Source organism: Anoplopoma fimbria, chromosome 21 (assembly GCF_027596085.1).
Source record: "Anoplopoma fimbria isolate UVic2021 breed Golden Eagle Sablefish chromosome 21, Afim_UVic_2022, whole genome shotgun sequence".
Lineage (NCBI taxonomy): Eukaryota > Metazoa > Chordata > Actinopteri > Perciformes > Anoplopomatidae > Anoplopoma > Anoplopoma fimbria.
Window position 1 is genome coordinate 14,976,081 of NC_072469.1, and position 17,889 is coordinate 14,993,969.

General features: G+C 40.5%; 1 protein-coding gene and 2 non-coding genes across 4 annotated transcripts in view; 1 reads left to right on the forward strand and 2 right to left on the reverse strand.

The window, feature by feature from the left end:
• Positions 1-17,889, reverse strand: part of LOC129110418 (partitioning defective 3 homolog) — a 325,305-nt gene that overhangs the window by 286,854 nt on the left and 20,562 nt on the right. For both annotated transcript variants that reach the window (XM_054622495.1, XM_054622494.1), the window contains exon 2: positions 1,973-2,074. In XM_054622495.1, the coding sequence (XP_054478470.1) occupies positions 1,973-2,074 (102 nt within the window). The remainder of the gene's footprint in view (positions 1-1,972; positions 2,075-17,889) is intronic.
• Positions 7,254-7,325, forward strand: trnaw-cca (transfer RNA tryptophan (anticodon CCA)). The gene has a single exon. It is a non-coding gene; the product is annotated as a tRNA-Trp (tRNA).
• On the reverse strand, positions 15,250-15,321 carry trnaw-cca (transfer RNA tryptophan (anticodon CCA)). The gene has a single exon. It is a non-coding gene; the product is annotated as a tRNA-Trp (tRNA).

Genomic DNA, 17,889 nt, shown 5'->3' on the forward strand with positions numbered 1-17,889 from the left:
CTGGTAGCAGAGTAAAACAGGACAGAGGCAGTAGCTGATAGGAAGAACTGGACAGACTGGATTTACTACTAACAACTATACCAACACACAAAGAAGCAAACACCCACACACACACACACTGAGATAAAATCATGTGTGTGTACAGACACACACACACAGACATAGGGCCGTTCCGCTGGTGTGAAATAAATTGTCTTGGCCAACAACCAGCTGAGTTATGTACTTTACTAATTTACAGCAACTATCAACAGAGTTCTACTACAGTATGTCAGTAATGTGATATCACTAACTGCTGTTTATGTGTTAGGCTGACTGATGTTGGTATGATTGACAGTATGATAAAAATGATCATACTGATCAAAGTCACATACAAATATAGATAAATATAAAAAACAGCTGTTATTGTGCTTGTTAATTGTTCTTAATTTAATATTCTGTCATCAGTGGGATGTAAAGAACCCTCACAACCACCAGGGGGAGCAGTTATTCACATCATGGGGACCAATGTAAGATAATGAAAAGAGAGAGAATATATTTGTTCCCAGTAGTCTTCAGTTAGTTTGGTATAACTGCCAACTGTATTATTTCTTTCTTTGTGTATTGTCTGTAAAGGACTACAGCAGATGGAGGGAGGAGTGGAGAGGAGAAAGGGAGAAAAGGGTGTTTCAGACCGCAGGTGCAAAACAGTTGCTTCCACAACTGATCCCACCTGATGCGTAACCATGGCACCTACCACATATTCATTATTAGGTGTGTAGTAGCACATGCACACATAATCTTCCCCTCACTCATACACAGTTTATCATTCACCTATGGATGAACACACAAAACCAAAAAGCACCATTTTTAATAAAAAAAAGACCAACTATTCAGATCTGAATTTAGAATAGACAGCTCAGTGGACTTGAAAACCTTAGGCTTCAAATGTGGGAAATGTATTTTTCCACATGAAACTGCAGCACAAAACACACTGTGTTCGTGAGAACTAGATATTTTCAGATTTCACAAGATAGCAGTGGCTCCCGGACATCAGATATCCCGGAAAACCTGCTAACAGATAGGAATCAAAGATAACACTTTCAATTGAAATACACTTGTCTCATCACTGTTGAGAGGAATACGTCATGATGGCCCTGTTGGCTTTAAGCTAAGATCTTTTTGAAGTGATAATCAACCAAGATAAGTCATCCATGTCATCCCACCTGCACCAGGATTTGCTAACTGGTTGAATATCAGTCAAACAATGTTCCACTCACAAAGACACAGAGACGGGTTATGTCTCACTAACTGGCCCAACATAAAAGCCAAACAGTTAGTGACTCAGGTGTAGTCAGCACTGTTCCCATTGGCAGGATGCAGTGGGATTGTGGGTAATAATTTACAGTTGGTCCTGGGGCTGGGATGATATCATGCTGCCTATGACCTAGATTTTGCTCCACAGACCCTTACACTGCAAAATATAATAATACACACAACCTCACACACACACACACACACACATCAAAGTGGAACCTTGAATGCAACCCAGACCACTACACCGTATCCTTCAACCCTCCACATGTATGAAAGCAACGAAGGTGGAAATTATCAAACAGGGAACTTGGTGAAGTGCAGTAGTTTAGTCTTCTGTAATGTTTTAGTTATGATGAGGCAGTAAAAGCAGACAGGTGTAATCATAAGCACATGTTAGTGAAACTCTCTGTAGTTCTGCCAAAGCTGTGTGCACAGACAGAGTGCAGACACGACCAAACTATTTTTGAACAAGCAAAAAGGCTGAATGGAAATGAGAAGAGGTGGCAAAACAGGACATGTCACTGTGGTAAAGTAAACAAATCTTCAAACAGATACTCCCCTTTTCTCTCAATTCCACACACACACACACACACACACACACACACACACACACACACACACACACACACACACACACACACACACACACACACACACACACACACACACTCTGACTCACCCTATCTTTGTCATCCACCACATCGCATAGCATGTCATCCAGGTCCAAAATGCCTCCATCCCCATGTTCCAACCTGTGGACCTGGACCCAGTAGCTGGGGTCCTGGAAGAAAAGAAAAAAAAAAGGAGAGAAAGTATTAGCTCTGGAATGAGATTAGCTTTATTTTCACCAAATACACTCAGGATTTGAAGCCTTATGCAAGTGAAGCCGCACAACATGTAAGCATTGCCAGGCAAAAGGAATTAGCAGCTTGGGTCTCCTTAGGAATCAGCTGATCCAATCACCACGTGGCTCATATAATGATCCGGTCAGCTGGCACACAGGGGCTCTGACATAGTTATGGATTGACATCATGATAGCAGTTATGAAATATTTTAATCTCCTGCAGGATGGCCTGCAAAGTAAGCATATGGCTCATGCCTTTCTCCAGGAGTAGAACAAGAGACTTAAGTGTGATACAGGCACAGAGGGAGAAATCTGTCACCCTTTTCTTTTCAGGAACAGCATGTAGTGCAGATTAAGTCCTACATCAACTCAGTACATCATACAAAGTGGAATCAATCCAATGTGACCTTTTTAAAAGAGAAACATCAATAACTGCTTTTCTCAAACTATGACGAAAAGCTGCATGTTTAGGTAAGTTGGTGCTTCATAGGTGCACAGATTGGCCCACTCATCTAATGCTGCATCCAATTGTGTACAGTTCCTAGCATGCAGGTCATAAAAATAGTATTAGAAGTGTAAATGTGTGACTAAATCTCCATTTATCCTATAAAGACACAATTACATACTGTATGCAGTACATAACGCTACTATTCACACCATTGTAGCAGCATATTTACAGGACACACATGCTCATGGCTCATTAATATGCTGTACTGCCCCTCAAAGGCAGAGCATTCATTACAGAGGCAAATAATAAAGGATTGAAGTTTTCAGGCTGGCTGGTAAATGGTCTTCATTTGTCTTTTTGCCTGTTCAGGCTCTATATTTTAAAGTGAATGATTGCCATAGACATAATACCTACAAGATCTCTACGTGAACTCTGCCTTTGGGTAGTCATCAGGAAATATGAGTGGGTAATTTCAAAACAGCAACTTTATTTTTGATTGTCTTTAATCCTTATAGAAAGAAAGTGCTAGGTCACTGTCTGTCTGTCGACGACTAAGAGTCATATTGGATTTAATATAATACAATTATTTTAAAATAAAATCTACACTTGAGTCAAAAGCTTGTATGGTAGTTATTGATACTCTGCTAAGCTAATTCCCATAGCGTTAGAAGGAGTTTGGTTGTTTTTTTTCTCAAAAGAAATTATACATTTTTATTATAATATAAGAGATAAGATAATATAAGTCCCGCAGCGGGGAAATTTACAGGATTACAGCAGCATAGAGGATAGTGCAAACAAGAGACATAGTAAAAAAACAAGATCAAAAATAAGTATTATAAATAAGCAAATGAGCAATAAAAAAACAGTAATAAACAGTAGATAATCCACAATACATCCATTATGATAAAAAAAGATTCAAGTTTGAACTTGAGTGAATGTTGGACAATTTGTAAATACTGTTAACCGAATATTGTTGAAGAAGAAAGATGTGTGGTTTGGATGTTTAATATTCAGAAATAAAAAGTTGTAAATAAATAAATCTATTTGTCTACATTTGTCCTCTTCCTTCCTCCCTGTTCTCCCTCCATCAGACAGAAGGCTAAAGAGGAACCATTCAGCTTAGTGACTGTCCTTCATCCTTCACCATGTTAGGAATAGTCTCCTCACTCTTTTGTCTGGATTTTGTTCTCACACGGTTTCCTCCCCTCTGTCTCTTTTCCTTCCAAACTCAGCTGTCTCTGGGTCTGTGGTTAAATGCCTGCATGCACGGCTCTGTTGTACTGAACTCGCGGTTCACCAGGCAAAATGGTCCAAATCATGAGGGGAATAACTGTGTGGTATTTTCCTTCCTTCTGAGGTTATTAGGAGGGAAAAGATGGCAAGTTCATCAGGGGTACTCCCAAAAGACAAGACACGGAATCGGAAGCAAAGAGAGAATATTTTGTTTCCCCATGCCATTAAGGGCCACTGAAAGAGGAATGAAAAAAAAAATACTTTTCAAAAACTAAACCACAATACCACCACTATATATAACATACTATGTCAATCCAGAGGAAGAAAGACACAGCAAAAAAGTCAACATCTCTGGAAGTCATTATAAACCACAAACTGACCCTCGAATAAACAGGGGGGGGGAAGAAATCTTCAAATGTTGACACGCCCCATGTCTGTTTGGCATGGTGCTCACCCAGACTTGTTCCTCGGACGGATTATGAGGAACAAATATGATTCTGAGAGAAGCTCAGCCACATAACTGTAATCCTACAAATGCACTCTGAGATGGAAGGAAAGCATTTGACGTTGACTGTTTACACATGGCGTGGTTAAAATGTTTGTAGGGAGCCAATTCAGTGGTGCTTTGGCTCCAGCAAGATAAAAAAAAAACATCAGTTCAAGGCCTCTTCATAACTAGAGTATTAGCAGAGAATTCATCACTAGCTGGGATTGGGTTGGATTTTATGTTTTAGGGGTCATCTCTGAATTATTTGGTGTAAATACCACACACACACATACACACATACACACACACACACACACACACACACACACACACACACACACACACACACACACACACACACACACACACACACACACACACACACACAGCTCAAGTTTATTTCTTTTTTGGGATACTAAGTATAAGTAAGACCTCCTATGAAGATACAGCTGGTCATCTTAGCATTCAGTTCACAAAAAAACCCAAAGGTCAAATCCCCTGTTTGGCCTACTTTCTTAGTATCATTCATTCTTTCTCTAGAATCCTTAAAACCCATGCTACTTTGAGAGTATGTAGGAGGACATGTCTTTTACTACTGTGTTCACCCTTAAAACATGGTGTTCCTTCCCTAGTGAGAGGTGATAATCTCGTTTGTCCTCTATGAAACTCAACATCTCACAAGGATTGTCTTGAAACTTGAATTATATTGAATATGATCTGTGATCTGATTCATTTGTAGTGGAATCAAAATAACTATAAAAATAAAGTTTAATATCTAGAACACGCTTGCTACCATGAAATCTGAGTTTGGCAGTAGTTAAAGAGCAACCGAGAGTGAAATGACCTTTCATCACATCCGTCACATTTAAACACACATGGGCTTAATCAAAAGTTGAACACACGTACTATGGAAGCCAGTAGAATGAAGAGAAACAGGGAGCCGGTTCTTCCAACAAAGAGTGCATTGTGACAGAGTTATTTGTACTACTGTAGAGTCAGTACAGTAACAGAAGGTAGGGAGGACAGCCGAGGAATTGATAAAGTGTTAACACACTCAGCAGTCAACCATCATCTCTGCTACTAAATCAAAATAGTGTGCAAGAAACCCTCGGTCATGTTGCTTTATAAGTTTCTTAACTATAGTTTATTTTCTCTAGAACTACAAAGATATATATATATATATATATATATATATATATATATATATATATATATATGTCACATTATCTTCATGCATCCAAAAAGATACTGCTACTCTCATCATGTAAATTCATTTGGGGAAAGCGATTGAACATTCATCTTTGATTTTGGCAAATAATGTTAACAATACTGTTCAGGCCTGGAGGTCATTGAAACGTCATATGCATCAGAGGAACAAAATCCCGTATCAGAGCCGTGTTCATACTGTTTAGAGCTGTTGAAGACAAGCAGCACACCCGAGCAGCACTCCATGAAGACTGTTTTGTAATATGCATACTGTTGTTGTTCTCAAGTGCAACCAAGTGTCACTTGAGAGAAACAGCTTTCCCTTTCCAGATCACATTAACACCCCGTCATTATTCAAGTCCCGAGAGTATCTTGGTTCCTAACTAGTTTTTAAAACAGAGACAAAGGGCCACCACTGTTTTATTTCATTAACAAAGGGACAAAAGCCACAGGAACAAAACATATCAGACTCGTAAAGTATAGCTTTGATAGACAGTCTGAGCTATGTATGTGTGGGTTGGGACCAAAAGCTGAGTGAGTGAAATGTGAGAACGGCAGGTATCTTTCCACCTCACTGCATACAGGAAGAATTATTATTTAAAACCTGTGGTAACCAGTACAATCCGTCATTAGAAACTCATCAAAACTTACATCAAAACTTGTGAAGTGCAACATTTTAAAGCAGGGCTGAACTTTCTCGGGTCACATAATGTTCAATCACACGATGAAACTAAGAGTTGTCAGCAAAGAGAGAGAAATGTAAAATATGACACTTGACAGGTATGGCAACATCCTGAAGCACTTGCAAACTTTAATAACCAAGTGTGATCATAAGATCCCTGTCATATTATAGTAAATGTCACCAGGTGACAAATGTGTATTTAAAACATATTTTAAATATTGTCACTGGAGTCAAAAGTACAGGGAGTAGCTCGGTATGAGTGTGAAAATAGAACATCTGGTTAGATGCGTGGCACAATGTTGCAAATGCAACAGAAGAACATTGAACATACAGAATAAAAAACGTGAAAAAGGTGGCTTTACACGCAGTCACAGAATAATCCCTGCTATGTTGGCACTGGACAGATCTGCAGGCTCAAATTATTTTGTATTGGACATAGCAGATATGAGCAGATATGCAGAATGTGCCAGTGTGTATTGTCTGCGGGTGATTTAGCTCCTGCCCCAGTGACCTGTTGAGTCAGCTTCATTCATCCATTCATACAATGCATGAGAGACATACTATCAGCCTAGTCTGATCAGGTATTCTAATAACTGATTCACTGTAGAAGGTGAGGGAAAACAGTGAGGTGGTTGTTCTCTGTGACACACACACACACACACACACACACACACACACACACACACACACACACACACACACACACACACACACACACACACACACACACACACACACACACACACACACACACACACACACACACACACACACTTGCGACATAAGCCCAGACAATAGCTCTCTTCACCCTATTATCTGTGTCTTTATACCAGAGTGGGTTTGCCTGTTCCTGTCGAAGACCACACAAAGACTGGTGCCCTGGAGGAAAGTGGGGAAGGGAGGAGGGTGTGAGAAAGTGTGTGTGTGTGTGTGTGTGTGTGTGAGAAAGAGAGAACATGTCCCCATGTGTGTTTTATGATGGCTGCATCAGCTCCTGCAAGTGTTCCAATTCCCACAGGAGAAATAGCAGCAGCTAGATTTAGAACCAGGGCTACAGGAGGACCTCGTGGCGCAACGGTAGCGCGTCTGACTCCAGATCAGAAGGTTGCGTGTTCAAATCACGTCGGGGTCAGGACCTTTTAAAGGCTGACCAACCTTGCTGCTGGCAGTAATGCAGTCCAAATCACTATCTTGAGTGGATGTATTTGTGTGGTAGCTGAATTAATGAAGGTTAAAGAGTGGAATGACAAGCATTTGGAGACGATCCCGCAAAGAGACAAAACAAACAATGTGTTGTACTTTCACAAACCACCAGCAGCAGTTTACAGAACAGATGTAATCTTTTAAAGATGGAACCAATAAGCTCTGCTCAGTAAACAGAGAAAGTGCGAGTGATTTGATAAGTATGCAAAAAGGTGAGAAAACAGTCGATAAGAAGATTAATACTGTTCATACTTCATTATCACTGTTTTAAAGGGCCAAACGTGCAAATGAATCAGTGTAGTACTTTACAGGGACACTGAATGTTTATAGTAACTGTATATTGAAATAACTTCATACCGACACGTGTCAATTAATTCAGAGTCTGCGTGCAATATTGGCTCTTAGCAATTTGATACCAGACTTCTGAATAATCTCATCTCACTCAGTCCTTCCATTTCCAATTTTGTTTTCAGTTAGAATACCCTCAGCTAACTATGCAATAACATCATCCAATCTAATTTTTCCATAAACTTGTCAAAACCTCCTAAATGTAAAGTTAAAAGTTGCGAAAACCAAAACAGTAAACTAAACTTGTAAGGCATTAATGCATAACTTGCCATATATATATATATATACACAGTTCTGGCCATGGATAACCAACAGCAGCAGGCCATGTCCGAGGTGTGGCTCTGGTAGTCAGTGGGGGTGCCTCCAAGTATAACACTGTCTCCATCAGCACCACATACCCACCCCTAATGGTGGTCTTAGCCCCAAAGACGGCAGCAGGTCCCGCTCTCTATGACGGCAGCAGGCTCTGCCAATTACCCAGCGCCACATCCTCCTTCCTAGTGGTAGTACCGGCACCGCCTCTAGGGGCCTTGTGTCCTTGCACCCATCGGTGGTCCTTGCACCTGCCCTAAGTTGCAGGAAAAGCCGCGCCATAAGCGGTGGAAGCCTGTCACACACGGCACTGGTGGATCTGACCACGATCCCTGATGTTAAGTTGTCAATTCAAACAATAGAAGCAGTTGACATGGCAGAACAAGTCAAAGTGCTAAAATTCTAATTTAAACTTGCAGACTTTATTTAATTAAAACACTGTGAACAAATATTATATATAATTTTATTAAACTACTTCTATTTCCCTCACAGTGTAAAAACCTAAGAGCTACGTTATGGGTTTTGGCAATTATTGTTGGACAGATAACTATCAAAATATCACCAAATCTCAACAAGTCATTTAGAGAGGACTGCACAATCTCCAGTCTTCCATTGCCTGAGCGAAGAGTTTAGGCTCCGCTACTCGGCTTTGACCTCTGGCATCTGGGAGAACAGACCTCCCTGTGAATCATCAGGCCAAGCCAGTAGTTCAACCTCTCCACCTCCCACAGTTTGCTCTCTGCAGCACAATATAATAGCTGTGATTTATGGAGTGTATGTTCTCCCTTGTGAGTCATAAACACTAGTTTCACAAACACTTTCTGCCTCTCTTGTGCATGCATGCAAACACACACACACACACACACACACACACACATGGATAAACACACACCTCCCTAGCTCCTTATCTTTGCCAAGACATTCACTGCTGCCATCAAACGAAAGTAAAACAAATTCAAAATAGAAGATATATGACAGCAGCAGGCTACTGCTACAGCATTTACATTTTATACGCCTGCATGTGAAACAAACATTTTTACGAGGGTAAGTCCTTATATCTCAAATCAGGGTTATCAGTGCATCATAGTTTGTTTGTTTCTTTAAGAGAAATAATTGAATAATTATTGATTATCATGTGATCAGGGCTGAAGTGTGTGTATATGTATGATACACATACATATTCTCTCACACACACACACTTCAAAAGTAACAGCAGTTGAAGAAAAGTTGATGAAAGGCAAACAAAAGCCTGAAATAATGGTCATTCTCAATAAACAGCTAAGTTTACTGATACATTTACCAAAATCCTGAGAGACCTGCGCTTTTAGATCTTTTTTTCGTAAAAATTTTCGTTGGTGAAATGACGTGACAAAACGTCTTTCCAAATGCGCTGTAGATATATATGGTTTCATGCAAACAATTACTGGATGAGGAAGTCTGGCAGCTTTTGTCGTCTTGTCAAAATGTCCCTGTGGAGCTGACACTGATAATTCATAAAGAGCTACTTAGTGGTTGTTTATAAAAGCTGACACTGATAATTCATAAAGAGCTACTTAGTGGTTGTTTATAAAAGCCTTTTTTTACTTCTAATTGACCGAACAGACAAGTTGGCTTATCAACATCAAACGTTAGGGGTGAGACAAACTCTTGTCTGAGGGAGACAATAGTAAATCATCTAGTTTAGTGTCGTTCACCAAGTTTAATTTAGCTCACTGTAATAGACAGAGCGTCCCTTCGGAGCATAACAATTGCTTCCAAGTGGAAAAGGGCAGTCCACAACTGTGGGCTAAGTACAGTCTGTCTGTGTGTAGATAGTAATGGGCTAGTATACTGAGGGAAGCCTTCCAATGGTATTCCTCTGAGACAAAGTCACCTCAAGGGTCTCTGCATTATTGATGCCCTGCCTGCCCAAAGCAACCTGCAGCGTACAACGCTGAGAGAAATATGACACCTCCCTACACACATACATGCAGCTCTGCATTCACACAGGAGGACTACTGCATGCTACCATAGGAGCATGTGCATAGTTTACAGCATGATGCAAAGAAACAATACTGGAGACTCAACATCCATATTTCAGTCTTGCTGGTATTTAAGTTTAAAAATATTTTTTACACATTGTAAGATGCTGCTGACACTGAAATTGGACATGTATAACATTTTACAATATTGTTTCTGAGAGAAAAGTGCATCTACTCCACCTAAATAGAGAGACAAAGACAGGTGTGCTTGCCCACCATGACAGAGAAAGATGAGGGGGTAGTTCATGTTTGAAATCTTATTTTGTAACACTTTGGACAGTCTGCTGCAGGTGACAAAAAAAAAAAGATGTTACACTAAATGATTTGTTGCATCACTGCCCAATAGACCCCCAGCTGACATTGGGCAGAGGCAGAGTGCACCCTGGAGAGGTTGCCAGGCAATCACAGGGCTGATGCATAGACAATTAATAAAATCATCAACAAACCTGAGCTGCATGTCTTTGGACTGTGATAGGAAGCGAGGAGAAACCAAAGAAAACCCAAGCTGACAAGGGGAAAACACACAAACTCCACACAGAAGTTCAATCCCTGACTAGTTAGCGTTCTCCCTCTTGTTGTGAGCGGGAGTGCAAACCACTACTCCACCATGCTGCCTTCATAAAGCTAACGATCTAGATTTCCTAGGATAAATCAACATACATAACAAGCATTCGTTTCAGCGATAAAGCACAATGAACTAGTCTTACAGTTGGACTGCACTGTATACAGTTTTGTAAATACAAAGTGAGCATTCAGGACAGCCTTGACAAGTCGACAATATTGGCATGCTGCTCTCAAAAATGGGCCAACTAAAAGTCTAAAATTTCCTTGCTCAATCACTCATTGTCATTGTTCCAATAAACAACATACTTCATGCTGAATCATTCAGCTCATGCAACCCTAAAGAGCATCTTGCATTTAAACTGAACAGACTGAAAGTGTGCAGAAAGCCCAAAAGATTTGTTATTTAATTATTTTTCCTAACTACCTTGGAATGGAATCAAGCTATAGCTTCTTTTTTAACTTGCACAAATTTCCACTTGTACTAAGAAACATGATTTTAATAAAAAAGGGAGTCTACTAAAGATTAATTGCTTTGTAAGATGGATAGGTTTGTAGCGCAGGCACAAATGAAAGGCTCAGAGAGATATATGTATATTTCTTTTGGCCGACAGTTAACATTTCCCCACATGTGCACGAAGCGAGTGGCAGTATTAGTGCCAGAGAGGTTAGCAAGGGATCCAGCTGGTTATACAGGCCAGCCTGTCAAACACCGAGCCAAATCCTGCAGCCTCCTAACACAGAGACCCTGCAAATATCTGCCACACCTACCCACACTGAGCCAGAACAGAGACTACTGTCAATTCTCTGGAGTCACATGCTGCTGTGGAGGAGAGAGAGGCAGAGAGCCAGAGAAAATATCCTTCTGTTACTAGAAGTCAAGAGCTCAATTATTCTTTAGACAAATGGCACCCGATTTTCCAAGCTTTCTGATTGGGGATGAGTTGTATGCTTTGATCAACCTCAGTGTCTCCCCTGCTGAGTGGTCCGCTGTTGAGTAGAGTACAGGATTTGTAGTCCCTAAACCTTGTTTCTCCAGGACTTCAACTGCACATATCAAATGATAAGTACAACGTGGAAAGCTGAGCATCTGGTCTGGATAAAAAAACAGGTCCGACTGCTTGTGTGTGTGTGTGTGTGTGTGTGTGTGTGTGTGTGTGTGTGTGTGTGTGTGTGTGTGTGTGTGTGTGTGTGTGTGTGTGTGTGTGTGTGTGTGTGTGTGTGTGTGTGTGTGTGTGTGTGTGTGTGTGTGTGGCCAGACATGCCGCCTCATGGCTCAGTGTGAGCTGGAGCTGCCGCTGCGATGAAGGTTTCACTACCAAATTAAAACAGACATTATCACACGAGGATCTCACTGAGTAGTTTCATAATGATACATCATTAAGCCAATTTAAGAGTAAACCTTCAGACAGGATGTGCAAGGGATTAAAAGGCAGGACAGATTGTTGCTGTATGACAGAAAATCTGAAAACATCCGTCAGTTAGCTGGTAAAAGCTCTTTAAAGACCATCTATGCGTGCATTACTTAATACATGTCCAACATGTAGGTTACTGTGGTGACGCATAATTGACCTAAAACTAACTTTTTTTTCAGTCAGTAAAAAAAAATATATTTAAATGAGGACTGGCCTATGAACCGTAGACAGCTCACCGTCTGTGCTTAAGCTTGGCAAGCAGTTAGCATGTTGACTTGCATTCCAAAGTCACATTTTTTTATTAGCATGTGTATTAGCAATCTGTTGGTAGAGGCAGTAGAGGTAGCTTGTTTAGGCAGCCAGCCAGCTTCATCCCATTTGAGACAAGTGGTCGTTAGCAACAGCAGGAGGGCTTTACACACACATGCACGCACACACACACTTTACACACATTTACTGTCTTGGGCATCAAAGACTTCCAAGAATATTGGACTTGCAAGGTAACATGCATGATTTGGCAACTCGGGTGCACCAAAGAGAAGACCATGTCTGATTATACGCAATTATAAGCATGAATGTATTTGCTACTGCAAAGCTAAAAAAAAAAAAGAATGAAATATTAAGAAATAACATAAATAATATAATTAAAAATGTACCCCTGGCTTGAAGGATGTCAAATGGTATACAAATTGTTTGAAATATAAATGACTTTGTAATGTCATGGCTACATCTAGTCTCTAGTTTAACCTGACCCTAAGGAAAAGGGCCATTTCCTTAGGGGGTGAAGACTGTCAGTTTTAAATGCTTATCAGGAAATCAACCTACAGGAACAGAGGGTGAGGGTGTCACGTTACTGAAAGGAGATTTCAGTCTCGGACCTTTAGGGACACCTCCCATCCAGGCCATCTGCTCGGCCTTGGACTGGGAAGAGGAACAGTCAGATTTAGTGCAGATGTGACAAATCTGTGTTGTATTGTATGATGGATAATGTCAAGAATGAGTGACAGCATTTAAAGAAATTTATCAATTATCTATCATTCGTTGACAGTGTGTCATTTTCTTTTCATACTTTAAATGAAACACTATGGGTGAACAGGCACTATCAAAACAGGAAGAAGTGAACAATGAATCAATCTTCTCATTTGGTTGTGCCGCTTTGAAGTTATTGTTCAGAGCAATTGATATACAAAAGAGCCAAACCGACACTCACAATAACTGTGCAACCGAATACGATCCTGTTCTATTCAACTAGCAAAGCGAAGACAACTTAGCTTGCTAGTTTCTACTTCAACAATGTCTGTCAGCTACGTGATGATGCAATGTCACTGAAAGTCAGTGTAGTAGTCCCTGCAAGTTCAGAAAACCACGTTGAGAGCCCTGTGAGACTCTTTGTCTACTTATAGAAGCAGCAGTCGGCACAGTTTCGGCACACTTTTGTTTATTATTTCATAAGCGCAGAGGTTTCGCTTGCCAGATGGGACCTCCAAACTAAACCAAGAGAAACCCAGAGCACGGGGTGAGTCACCGAAAACAGACAACCCGCAGTTGAGATGTCATGAGACACACGGCTCTTTCACAGTCTGCAGATGTGGAACACTGAGAGAGGGATGTAAATGTGGAACAAACATCATTATGTACTACTCATTATGTCTGTATAAATAGGAACATAATGTCAATGCTCATGTTGACAAATGGTCAAACTGCAGCTCAAATCCACATTCAGCAAACAAGACTGAACTTCAGTCAGTCAGAAAAGGAGGCAGCTCCCTCTGTCATCACAGGATGGGTTGTCCAGTGTCAAGTTTTGGAAATATAAAAATATAAGAGGAAGGGCCTTCATCTTGAATGACTGAATACAATTTCAAATCCTAATGTGTACATTTATTTGACTGTCACTTTGACAGTCTAAATGTTACCGGAGATCTATAAAGTGTCTATATTTGTGATTCAGGTTGTCAAGTCCAGAAACCCTGACGTGTACTGAGGAGTGTGCTGGCCATGGTTTATGAAGAAGCAACAGACCGTGACCGTGAAACCCTCTAATACAATTTGCAAGAGCACACACCCCACTCTTCACACCAAGGGAAGGAGGGAGGATACGTTCATTGAGAGACAACATATGTGTGTGTGTGTGTGTGTGTGTGTGTGTGTGTGTGTGTGTGTGTGTGTGTGTGTGTGTGTGTGTGTGTGTGTGTGTGTGTGTGTGTGTGTGTGTGTGTGCATCTTTGTGCAAATCCCAGTAGGCTCAAGAACAACATATGTAGAGCAGACATTGAGATCCCCGGAGTGTAAAGGCCAGCAAGAGGGAGTGGCAACTCTTTGGTCTTACATGTTGAGACGATGCACCATGCTCGCCACATCTGCACTGCAACTGCTTAACACAAAATGATCTTCTGCATTTCTTTAATCGTTATATATATATATATATATCCTGATGCTACTTTCATACACAGCTGGTGCATCTTACATTGGAGGTAAAGTAAACCGGTCTTCTTTTAACAACCAAAGCTGCCCATGTGTCAAAGTTCAGTGTCCAACATGACTAAGAAATATGTTTCCAGACTAAACAGTGCAGTATTTAAACAGGGCCTGAGCTTTAAAACTGACCAGCAGTAGTAAACTGAGGTTTGAAAAAAAGAAGTCAGGTAAAAAGAAGAAATTAGAAAATTTGAAGTGGCCCATCACAACCAACCCTGAGTCTACCCACTGCCCCATATCTCACAATGTCTTTGGAACCCATGCAATTAGTTCAATTATTATATACTTAAGAGTATTTCAAATAAAAACACATTACATTAGGGGGTATGCATGGCACATAATGTAAGACGGCTGCGTGGCAACTTGGGAGATCAATCTGAAATCTACACCCAGCCCACTGTGTATTTACTCTCTCGTAATACTGTTTACCCACTTTCACCTTATGCTTCTGGTTATTCTGGATGTCTGAATGCAGCATGCTGTCATTCATACACTCAGTCTCTAGTTATGCAGCTCAGGAGCACAGTATGCAGTCAGAAAAGATAGATTACAGCTCAATCATGGAAACACAAAGGTGTAGAGCAGAGCAGCCAGTTATCATCGAGAACTTCACCCACAACTCCATGCAACCAGTCTTATCTTGTACACTCAGGTAAACAACCTATTTTTTGGATACATATTTTTATAAGTCCAATGACCTAAATGTGTTGAAAAGCATTGACCCTGACGTGATTTGAACACGCAACCTTCTGATCTGGAGTCAGACGCGCTACCGTTGCGCCACAAGGTCTGGATAAGTCAGTCACAAAACTTCCATTTGCAAATTGGACTTGACATACTCCAGAGGCATGAACACTCTTTAGAATATAGAAGGCTGTTGTTATCATCACTGTATTTGTGTAAAGATAATAAACTTATTTTTCCAAGAGTTTCCAGTGTGACGGGAACTCCTGAACTTCTGAATCTTTGTCAGGAAAATAAGGACACGCAGACACAGACAGTCAAATGGAAGAGCAGGGAGAGAGTTTTCATGAAAGCCACTTTCCAAAGGATCACTGGGGAAAACGTCCAAAATCAACAAACACTGACGTATGAAACAGAGGGTTACAGTAAAGTGATGGATTCTAAAATACATGAAATGCAAACAATGTTGAAGACAGCTATCTGAAGAGAAAGAGGAGACTTGCCAGATGTGCGTCTGCACTTGGAAGGAGTTGTGTTTGTGTTTCTGTGTTCACTGAGTTTATTCCTTGCCAATCCCTCAAACAGAGCCTCTGCTCTCTAACATCCATTAGATGGTGATAATAAGTGATTGCTTCGACAAGAACTGACAAAGTAAATTGGGAGTCGACGCACTGTGCGTGTGAGGACATATCATAATTCAATATAAGTCTGAACGCAACAGCTAAATTTAGAGTAATAAATCTCTTTTTATGACTGCTGGAAGAAGAAGAAGAAACATGCAGGGCACTTAAAAAAAAGGTTTTCTTTTTATGCAAGGAACATTATTGCAAGGAAGGAATGATTAAAGAAGAAGCAGGAACAGTCTATGTGTAGAGATCCATTTAACCATGTAGCGTATATGCATGTATGCTTTCACCACACCGCTCTCGCCATACCTGGAACCATTCCTACCCTGCCCACAGCATGGGCTGTAATCAACATAATTAAAATGATTTTTGCATGAGTAAAAATATATATTATTTTTGTATTTAATTGTTGATGATGATTGATGGATCAGTACACTGTGTTACATAGCCATGGCATATATTGTATATCTAGTACTGTGCAGCAGTGGCCCACTTCAGCTTCCTGATTTCTATGTTTTCTTCTGAGCAGACCACATCATCACCACACAACAGAAAACTGAAATGATCAGGACAATCTTGACCTCTTAATCTAAAAACAGCTCAACCTGTCTAGTCAATGGCGGCAAGCAAGCACAAGAATCATAGACCGAGCTGGAGAATCATTTAAAAGTGACAAAGTAATTTATTCGTATAACATGTTTAATAATTGACATGGACAGAGTAAAGTAAGTGAGGAAAAGGGAATAGGTGCAGTGCATAGCCTTGCAACACAACAGGGTAATATATGGAAGTTGTATTCTGTTTAAAGAACAACAGGGACAATAAAACCTGTCAGATACAGGTGAAAAGTTTAACAACAAAAAACTGTCACACGTCTCTTTTGCAGCTTCAGTTCACCGAACCAAACATGCACTGAAGGTAATTCAGGGAAATTACCAAAATGTTGCTGAAGAATACACTCTACAGAGCAGAAACCTTAGGTAAACTCCTCTAAACTGTGCGGAGCTGCCCTTTACAAACACTTTATATTTGTTTAGGCTATAACTTTACTTCACGGTTTGATTTTCTAACAAACATCATATAAATAACTTAAGTAAGGGTTTTCAGGGCTGCCCTCTAGCACATAAACACTTACAGCTAAAAAAATATATAGAAAGGTGAAAATCCCAGACAAGGATGAACATTAAAATATAATCGAAGTTTGGCCAAGAGCATTATGTCTCCTAGATTCCAGCCAAATTCATGTCTCATTATCAAACAAACACACAGGCAGATGGATGACGACCTGAAGCTTCACTGGAAGAGATAATAGCCCCTATCATTCTGCTATAAAGAAGTAAAGAAGAGCAGACGGTATGCCAACTTTGCTTTTTTACACTGAACTAAACAACAGCAGCCGATTGCTGCCCTAGTGTGTGATTTTAGAAAGGATCCGGGAAGCAAAAGAGGAGTGACGTTCAACACAACAGCATTGGCGTCAGACTGTGTGTGTGAGTGGTCCTCTCGTGCCGGCTGTCCAGACATCAATTCGGCTCTAGTACTACCTCATTCCCCTCATTCCGTGTTTTTACCTTTTATACAGAACAGAGAGGCGGAATAACGGAACAACATATCCGCCTTGAACAGGCTATGTGTAAGGGGATAATGACACAAACTCTGTTTTATGGACAATCTTAGGTAAAACTTTCAGGGGAAAGTTTTACCTAAGAAAAAAAAAAGATGTAGTGACGCAGCGTATATCTGACTCTACATCAAAAGGGTGTATGTTCAAATCATGTGGAGGTGAATGGTATGTAGAAAAGCCTTCAAAGATCAAAGCTGAACACGAGGGTTTTAACAGGACTAAGCCCCTTTCTTCTATCTAGATTCTAGAAAGAGCCTCACCTGAATGAAACTGAACAACCTGCTCAACTGACGCTTTACCAACATAGCCTCTTTTTTTTAGTGATTTACTTCTCTAATTGCTGTGCTGACAGAATACTCATCCGCACCTCCGTTAAGCAACCAACTGCCGAAAGGGATTTTTCATGTTTGTTCTAAAATGTGAA